Below are 10177 nucleotides of genomic sequence, written 5' to 3'. Positions count from 1 at the left end.
GTAGTAGCTGCCAGTAGAATAAGAGACCTGACAGCTGATGGTCAGACGTTGACCTGGCTGCAGAGTCACAGAGGCTGGCTGGGTCAGCTGCTCACTCTTCACACCTGAGGAGAAAAATATTGAACTTAGAATTAATACAAAAACTTTTAACAATTTAGATTTATTAAAACATTGAACAGTCAGTTTAATGTGATCAAGCTGTAAATGTTTCAGTGAAACTCACAAGATGCAGCAGCCAGCAGCAGCAGCAGAGCTACAGAGAACATGTTGGTGTTGAAAGTGATGGGAGTTTCTCTTCTTCTGCTGCTGACAGAATCAGTTCAAGTTTATAAACCAGAACAGTTCATTTGCATAATGATAAACAGCCACTTAGTGCTTTTTCTTCTTTCTATTCTTTCACCCAGGATTGAGGGACAGCATGCTTGAATTTGCAATGCTGACATTAAATTATTTTCACTATTGTACAAGAAACATAGAGAATAACCTTTTACCTTTGTTAACTCTTTGTGAACACTAATGATGCTGCTTCTGTCATTCCATTAGTTTTTGAAGAAAATTAGAAAGATGAATTTCTATCTTTGTCTCATCAAACAAAATTCAATTTAGTTTAATGTCTGAAAAAATTTAGGAGACAATAGATGGATGCATTTGTAGAATTATTCAGGCTGTAATTTACACAGTTTTTAAAACACAACACTACAGAAATCAGAGCAGAGGTGTTTTATCAAACTGAAAAACTTATTAATAGTGATATTAAAACAATCATTAAACTTTTTTCATGATTGTATGATTACTTATCTGAAATAAAAAAATATATATATTTTCAGCCTTGCTTTAGTGAAAAACTTATTATTTCCACCAGATGATAAAATTATATTATTTTTTTATTATTATTGTGGCTCCAAATATCACTCCGTATGATGTGTACCTATGTAATCTTTTTTTAAAAAAAAAAACAACACAAGTTTGATGAAAGTGCTGCACACCAAGTAAAGAAGACAGAAAAAATAAAAATAAGCATCTATATGTGGAGCCATACATAAGTATGAAATTAAAAGTTGCAGAAAAATTGGTCATGGACCGCCTCCTCTGGTGACTGTATGCAACAGGTGTTCTGGCTGTTTGGGGGGTTTTGTACAGCTCTGCTGCTTGTTTGTGTCACTGTGGGTCTCTGGCACAGTAATACACAGCAGAGTCTTCAGGCTGCAGATTCTGTCCATTCAGAGTCACTGTGCTACTGGAAGGGTCTAAATCAATACTGAACTTGTTCTTCAGAGATTCTTTGTAATATGAATCTCCAGTATATTTCATCCCAATCCACTCCAGTCCTGAAACCAGCAGGTTGTCTGATCCAAGCTGTGTAGTAGCTGCCAGTAGAATAAGAGACCTGACAGCTGATGGTCAGACGTTGACCTGCCTGCAGAGTCACAGAGGCTGGCTGGGTCAGTTGCTCACTCTTCACACCTGTGGAGAAAAATATTGAATTCAGAATTAGCGCAAAAACATTTAATAATTTGAATTTATTAAAACATTGAACAGTCAGTTTAATGTGATCAAGCTGTAAATGTTTCAATGAAACTCACAGGAAGCAGCAGCCAGCAGCAGCAGCAGCAGAGCTACAGAGAACATGTTGGTGCTGAAAGTGATGGGAGTTTCTCTTCTTCTGCTGCTGACAGAATCAGATCAAGTTTATAAACCAGAACAGTTCATTTGCATAATGATGAATAGCCACTTAGTGCTTTTTCTTTTTCTTTATTTTCTTCTTTCACACGGCATTGAAGGTCAGTATGTTTGAATATGCAATGCTGACATTAAGTTATTGAGGAAAATATGATTTTTTATTTTTATCTTAAAAGAATTCAGAAATAGGAACATATTGGTATATAAATGCAGTAATCAGGGGATTCAGATAAACTGATCAATTGATCAAGCTAGTATTTTGCAATATTAAACAGTCCAAATTGGTAAAACATAAATAGAATCTATCTGAATGGAATGATATATTACTTATATTATTAACTGAGTTTTCATGTTTTATATAAAAACAATGACTCAATGATGCATTGGAAGGAAGATTAAAAGTAAGTAAGTTGATGCTTTAAAATATATTTAGATATGTAAATATATTTATTATCTACAATATGTATAAAAGCATGTTTCTTTATTTGTTCTCCTTTTTCAGAGGCAGCATGATTCTGTTCATTTTTTAAGTTTTTGAAAGCCTATTCAGGAAATTGAACTCATGTTTCATATTATAAATGCTGCACAAGCATTAATTTAAACATACAAAAATGTCCATTTTACTTCTCTTATATATTTTTTATTTACTACAATCCCATTTTTGAGAAAACAAGGTTTATATCCGGTGTTGTCATCATCACAAAAGATGAAGTCAAAACTTTAAATGAACATTTTCAACTACTGCTTGGTTACTAGCTGAAATAAATGTAGGACTAAATCTTTCCACAGTGGATCCATTGTAGGAACATAAACCATAAAGCAGCAAATATTATAATATTTACAAAGATTCTGGGAAAAAACAATTTTAGTGAATTTCTTTTGAGATCATAAAACTTCTAATGTTGCTGATAGTTCTCAGTTAAAAATCAGTTAAAATAACAGGTATTTATACTATTTATCTTAATAACACATTGACTTTTAATGTTAGAATGTAGTAAAATTAATCTTTCAAGCCGTTAACTTTTACCTCAGAAGTTTGGGAAAGGACAACAGCCAAAAACAGTGAATTTTTTTGCTGATACAGACCTAATAATTCAGTGGTCTTATGGTTCCCCTGTTGGCGATTTTGTGTGATGCAACTAAGGAGTTTTTGTTCAGTGTTTCTGCTTCCTGTGTCACTGTGGCTCCCGAGCGCAGTAATAAACAGCAGAATCTCCAGCTGTCAGGCTGTTCATCTGCAGATACACCTGATATCTGCTGTTGTCTCTGGAGATGGTGAACCGGTTGTTCACTGACTGAGAGTAGTAGATGCTTTTACTATCCCAGCTAATAGTAGCGACCCATTCCGGTCCTTTTCCAGTTGCCTGTCTGACCCAAGCGTTCCAGTAATGGCTATTAAACCCAGAATATGTGCAGGTCAGTCTGTGAGATTCTCCAGGCCTTTTAACCACTGATTCAGACTCAGTCAGTGTTTGACCATCAGTTCCTGCAGACAGATTCATAATTAACCACTACAAACAAAGGATATTTTTATTCTTTCAAAATCTCAAAGAAGCTATTTAAAGCAATCCTTTGTTCTTACCTGTCCAGTTATATGACAGAATGAGAAAAGCAATCATAAGTTCAAGCTTGATCATTTTTGTGGTTGTTTATGTCTGATCAGTCTACTGAGTGTTTATCCCTGGATTACTGCAGTTCTTAAACTCTCTAACATGACATGCAAATATGGATGCAATCACTTTGCAGAAACTCCTCCCCCTGAAAGTATAAACAAAACTCATCTCAGTTTAAAGTCTGAAAACAATTTAGAAGATAGATGAATGTCAATTTTATTATTGATAATATCATTGATAATGTTATTCAGGCTGTAATTTACACCGTTTTTAAAACCTGAAAAACAAAATGCTCATAAAATATTATTTATGTATCACTAAATCACCAAACTGTCTCTCAGCTTTACCCTCAGATCTCCATCAGAGGATGTAGTGGAGAGCAGGCAGCAGAACTACACCGCAGAAATCAGGTGTACAGAGGTGTTTAATCAGTTTACCAAACTGATAAACTTATTAATAGTGAAATAGTAAAACAATCATTAAACTATTTTTCCTGATTGTATGATTACTTATCTGAAATAAAATAATTATTTTCTGTCTTCCTTTAGTCAAAGAGATATTCATTCCACCAGATGATGAGATGTCCCTTTTTATTTATTTATTTATTTTTATCATTGTGGTATCAAATACCATTCCATATGATATGTATTTATCTGGCCTTTTAAAAAACAATAGAAGTTTGACAAAAGTGCTGCACACTAAGAAAAGTGCACAGAAAAATAAAAACAAGAACAATCATCTATATGTAGAGCCATACATGAAATTAAAAGTCGCACAAAAATTGGTCTTGGACCGCTTCCTCTGGTGACTGTATGCAGCAGGTGTTCAGGCTCTTTGGGGTTTTTGTTCGGCTCTGCTGCTTGTTTGTGTCACTGTGAGTCTCTGGCACAGTAATACACAGCAGAGCCTTCAGGCTGCACATTCTGTCCATTCAGTCACTGTTTTACTGGAAGTGTCTAAATCAATACTGAACTTGTTCCTCAGTGAATCTTTGTAGTATGAAGCTCCAGTATATCTCATCCCAATCCACTCCAGTCCTTTCCCAGCAGGCTGTCTGATCCAAGCTGTGAAGTAGCTGCCCAGATCATAAGAGACCTGACAGCTGATGATCAGACGTTGACCTGGCTGCAGAGTCACAGAGGCTGGTTGTGTCAGCTGTTCACACTTCACACCTGTAGAGGAAAGTAGTAAATTAAAATTACAATACAAATGGTAATCAGTCGGTTTAGATTGATCCTGCTGTAATTATTTCTGTCTCAGTGAGACTCACAGGATGCAGCAGCCAGCAGCAGCAGCAGAGTTACAGAGAACATGTTGGTGCTGAAAGTGATGGGAGTTTCTCTTCTTCTGCAGCTGAAAGCATGAGGTCTTTAAAAGTCCAGGGTTAATTTGCATAATGCATCAAACCACCATTCTGTTAGTTGTGACTGAACATTGCTGAGATTGTATGTGTTCATTCAAGCAGCATTTGGAAAATGCTGTATATCATGTAGTTATTGAATAAATAATTTTAAAGTATTCTTCTTTGAAGAATATTAACTTGTCCCAATGACTTTTGGTCTAAATTTACATATAGTTTTTCAAAGGAAAAAAGACACCTTACATTTTCTTAAACTTATTGGAAATATCATTCAGCCACAAAAATCAACATGAGTCTTCAAAACAAAATAGCTTTGCTTTACAGTGCTGTAAAATATTTGTTTAGATAGTTTAAATTTAAAAACAAATGCTTTATTTTTGTTTTAGGTTAAGGCATTTGTTATTGGACATAATTGAAAACGACAGCCTGAAGCCCAAAACTAAAACCAAAGAGTATCTCTCACATTTTAAGAGTCTTTGTTGAAATGTTATGCACTACCCAAAAAGGCTTTGGAAAAATTGGTAAAGCTAACATTTTTGAAATACTTTTATGTCCTTTGGAAAAAAAAAAACTCTTTTATGAATGTCAAAAAAGATTCAAGAAATGCACCAAGACAAATGGAAAAAATTTTATTGTATTACAAATTTTATAATAATGAATTTACTGGAAAATTATATTTCAATAAATTACATTTCAAATTGTAATATTTGTATTAAATGTACACCAATCTGTGTTCCCCTACTGTTTCTGCAGCAGCAGCTAGGTTACCTCTGTACCGTCACATCTGGATAGTGAGTATAACTCACTATCCAGATGTCTGTTTCATGCGCTTCGAAACTTTATGGTGTGATGTCTCCCTATACCTCAGTATCACTGCACTCTTCTAGATGGCTCCAGATCACAAGCCAGTTTTATACTAGATGCTATGGAACAATCATCAATGTTTTCAATTTCTTCCATCCTCTCTGTGCCCCTGCACTCTTTTAAATGCAACACATGCAGATGACGACAAACCTGGCTGATTCACAGCCACGCAAAACCACAGATGTCGTCATGAGCTATTATTGTCTTGAAAAACTATTTGAAGTCTAAATTGTGTCATCAGCACTACAAGGCTGAAACAATGGTGCAAACGTTGACCAGTTCAAATGATTTGTTTTCTGACTCAGTACATTTTCTAATGTAATTGTGTGAGATTAGGCAGAAATAATCCTTAAAGATGCACTTCTTCAATAGGCTGCTGTATAATTCATATCACAGTCCTTTTAAAATCATGTATTAGTCCTGTCAAACTGTTTGAACAAGTTTGTATAACCTAAAACTTATATTAACATGAATCAAACTGACTTTTTGAACTTGAAAACAGTTTTTATTCTCTTTGAGCATCATAATTTATCACGATGCTTCCAAATTTAGGAAAACAAGAATCCATATTTGGCAGCGAAATGTCTAATGTTGATGTTATCTGTATAAAACTGAAGACTGAAAACTGCAACATGTTCTTTTATGAAGTGGTTGGAATTCAGTTGTGGTTTCTAGATGCCTCCTATGGTTCTTTATTAATAATGCATGTAATGCATATCTTGAGGTTCTGAGGGGTTTTTGCACAGCTCTGCTGCATGTCTGTGTCACTGTGCCTCTCTGCCTGGCACAGTAATACACAGCAGAGTCTTCAGGCTGCAGATTCTCTCCATTTAGAAGCATCGTGTTACTAGAGGTCTCTAAGTTAATAATAAACTTTTTGTTCAGTGAATCTTTGATGTCTGGACCTGAATAACTGTCTCTTCTCCCAATCCACTCCAGTCCTTTCCCAGCAGGCCGTCTGATCCAAGCTGTGTAGTAGACTAGATCATAAGAGACCTGACACCTGATGGTCAGACGTTGACCTGGCTGCAAAGTAACAGAGGCTGGTTGTGTCAGCTGTTCACACTTCACACCTGTGGAGGAAAAAAACGCTTTGAGCAGGCGATGTAGTGATAATAAATTAACAGTTTAGTGTGATCAAGCTGTTCAAGTTTCTGTCTCAGTGAGACTCACAGGATGCAGCAGCCAGCAGCAGCAGCAGCAGAGCTACAGAGAACATGTTGGTGCTGAAGATGATCTGATGGGAGTTTCTCTTCTTCTGCAGCTGGCAGAATCACACCAAGTCTATAAAACCTGAATTTGCTTGATTCAGCGTCCAATCAGGGCATTAAATGTCACATCTCATCATGAGTTCATGATGTTTAATAAAAAATATAAAATGTCACAAATCACAGACATCACTAGCATCTTGTATTTCATAATATTGTAGGTTTCGCAGCTTCTCCACTTGTAATGACTTTAATAATGTTCTTCTCTGTCACAGTAATATACTGCTGCAGTAATAAGCTGATCTTTTTAAAGAGTCTCAATTCCACCACTTCAGACCAGTCAACACTGATCCATTTCAGTCCCTCATGTTGTCTGATCCAGAGCAAGAAACCAGAAACCAGAGAGACCAGATGGTCTGACTGAGGGTCTCTGAGAGTTAGTGGTGAGAAAGATACTTGGAAACTCAGAGAAACAGCAACCAGAAGAAGAGTGACTGTGTTCATTATTTTTAGTCTGATTTCACCATCTCTCAACTAACTTTGAAAGCTGGGAATACTATCAAGTAATAATCCCTTTCCTGGTGTCTTGCTAAAGAGATGGGATGATTCCCAACCCATTCTGAGCATGAAGGTTAACAAGGTTTCTCAAATGGCTGGTTTGTCCCAGGCTGAACCTGCCAGTGGTCAGAACGTGTGTGTTTGTTTTAACCCCATGAATAAAACTTATCAGCGCTGCCATCACAATTATGACAACACTGTCACAGACATTTTAAAGAAACTTTTCTAAACGTCCTGTGCATTGAAATTGGTTGAACATTTCCTTATGAGAAAACAATTAGATGAGTTTCATCTGAACTAATCTAATGGCTTCTCCTGGGATGATTTTATGTCAAAACGAGTCTCTGAACCTTTCGTTCATTTTGACGATACACATCTTTGAGCTGTTTGTTGAAGGGAGGAAATGAACAATTAATCTGTTGAACCACATGTTGATGGATTCCTAAAAAACAGGAAATCTCAAACCACAAGAACCGTTGAGGCTTTTTTTAATTTTTTTACAAACTCTGTCACACAGTCAGAGAAGAAAATCCAAATAGTTTGTCTTTCTGTCCTTTTCTCAGATAGATTTCAGTGAAAATTAGAAATTAATTTTTTACTCTTTTTATAAACACACATTTTTGCAGGCTCTTGTTTTTGTCAGCTTAAGTTATGTAGAACATTTGATATAAAACATAAGGAAGCCGAAAAAAATACAGAGCACAGAGAGAACAGACAGAACAATGCTGGAGATCAAACTTGCAAACTATTAAGCAGAGCAGAAATATACAGTTATGAAGAATGAAGGATTTTATGTAATTTAACTTTTTTTTGTTTCTTTTTACTTTTCATGAAATATGATTTTTAAAAAGGTGGAAAAAAGGATAGTTGATCTATATTTTTGTACAATTGCAAGAAAATCTGACACATATATAAGCTGTGTTCTAATGTTTGAAAAAATATGCCTGTCTTTTGATTGTCTTTCTATGTTTGTACTTGTTTTATTTACTGGACTGGCTACTGGGCTGGTGTTGCCTGAATTAAAAATTAGACATGAAAAAAAAAAATCCTTCAAGAAGCACAATAAAAAAGAGACCTGCTAATTTGCATCACATTCTTTAAAGAAAATGTGATTAGTCCTGTCTCACACACAGAGTTGTTTTGGTTTGTATAACATGAAAAACTAATTTATGTAACCTATTGGACTCCAGAAGCCTAACTGACCTCCAAATTGTGTTTTATTATGTTAGATCATATATAGTCAACAATATGCTTTCAGTATTAGGTAATAAAAAGTCTATTTGAACAACTGTATCAATATATATATAAAACAAAAGCAAAATCTAGCCGGATGTGGTGTAATGTTAATGCTTTCTATGTAAAACCTAAGAGTGACTGCAAGACCTTCTTTTAGGAAATTGTTTAAATTCTATAGTGGTCCTAAGGCGCCCCCTCTGGTTGTTTACTAGTAAAGCATCAGTTCAGGTGTGAGGGGTTTTTGTACAGCTCTGCTGCTGGTTTGTGTCACTGTGGTCGCATCTGGCACAGTAATACACAGCAGAGTCTTCAGGCTGCATATTCTGTCCATTCAGAGTCACTGTGTTACTGGAAGTGTCTAAGTCGATACTGAATTTGTTCTTCAGTGACTCTTTGAAGCGTAAATTTCCACCGCTATCATCCATTCCAATCCACTCCAGTCCTTTCCCTGCAGCCTGTCTGATAAAAGCTGTCCAGTAGCCCAGAGAATAAGAGACCTGACATCTGATGGTCAGACGTTGACCTGGCTGCACAGTCAATGCGCCTGGTTGTATCAGCTGCTCACACTTCACATCTAAAAAGATTAAATAGATGTATTAGTTTAACACAGAGCAAATAATCTGAATAATTTAAACTCAGTTATCCAGTGAGACTCACAGGATCCAGCAGCCACCAGCAGCAGTAGCAGAGTTACAGAGAACATGTTGGTGTTGAAAGTGATCTGATGGGAGTTTCTGTTCCTCTGCAGCTGAAAGCATCAAATCAAGCCTTTAAACCAGATTGACTCTATTTGCATAATGACAGTCCCGCCTCTCAGTATTTTTGACCATATATCGCAAGAAGTTTTATCTTTTTTTTATTTTTTTTAACCAGCATGCACAAACAGTATTTCTGAATTTACGGTGTTCATGTTAAGTTATTATTTTCTATTGAACTAGCTCTGATCACACTGCTTTGTCCATTACAGATTTTATAAGACTCCTCTTGATTTTTTACACAGCACCTGTTTGTGAAAAGCAGCTGTTTCATCGTTTAACTGGGTTTTGCTCCATTTTGTAGTATAACATATTTGCTTTTTTTCATGTCGGATCAAGTCACATAAAATCTGACCATATTATATTTTACCTTAAAATCCCTGAATCAGACTATGTTGTGACAGAGGAATAAATTGCATTAAGTGGTGTCATTTTATTATTATTATTATTATTATTATTATTATTATTATTGTTGTTGTTGTTGTTGTTGTTGTTGTTGTATATAAAATTAATATGATCGATGGCAGTGATGTCAGTGGATCTTGGATCTCTGGCCACAAATCACAAAAGTGTGGTGACATTACTGAGAACTTATGCTGCTCCACTGAGGAAAACATAAACAATAAAATGGTCAAAGAGGTTTCAGAAAATCACCTATTACAATTTTATTATTGTTGTTTGTTTTTGTTTTTTTATGTATATGTGTAGACTACAGCTGTGCTTTTCCATAACCTTATTTATGTTTTGATTTATTGGGGCTGTATTGCCACAATAAATGGAATAAATTAAAGCAGAGCAAAAAAATTTAATTATAAAATATGTCCATGCATTATTCTGTTAAATAGAGTGTATTACGAAACCAAATGTGTATCATTCTCTTCTGAATACATAATCTGATGCTTG

At 35.5% G+C, this 10177-nt stretch overlaps 2 gene segments (V, D, J or C); both read right to left on the bottom strand.

The window, feature by feature from the left end:
• LOC103145488 (Ig heavy chain V region 5A-like) overlaps window positions 1-6758 on the bottom strand; it is a 9974-nt gene extending 3216 nt beyond the window's left edge. The window contains 2 exon segments of the V gene segment in view: window positions 28-104; window positions 6691-6758. Of these exon segments, the coding sequence occupies window positions 28-104; window positions 6691-6736 (123 nt within the window).
• Window positions 6759-8743: 1985 nt separating this feature from the next.
• Window positions 8744-9264, bottom strand: LOC103145485 (Ig heavy chain V-III region 23-like). The segment is given in 2 exon segments: window positions 8744-9093; window positions 9177-9264. Coding segments are annotated over 2 exon segments (396 nt in total).
• Window positions 9265-10177: the final 913 nt, after the last annotated feature.

This window comes from Poecilia formosa, unplaced genomic scaffold (genome assembly GCF_000485575.1).
Source record: "Poecilia formosa unplaced genomic scaffold, Poecilia_formosa-5.1.2 Scaffold142, whole genome shotgun sequence".
Lineage (NCBI taxonomy): Eukaryota > Metazoa > Chordata > Actinopteri > Cyprinodontiformes > Poeciliidae > Poecilia > Poecilia formosa.
This window is presented reverse-complemented; position numbering and strand designations above follow the sequence as displayed.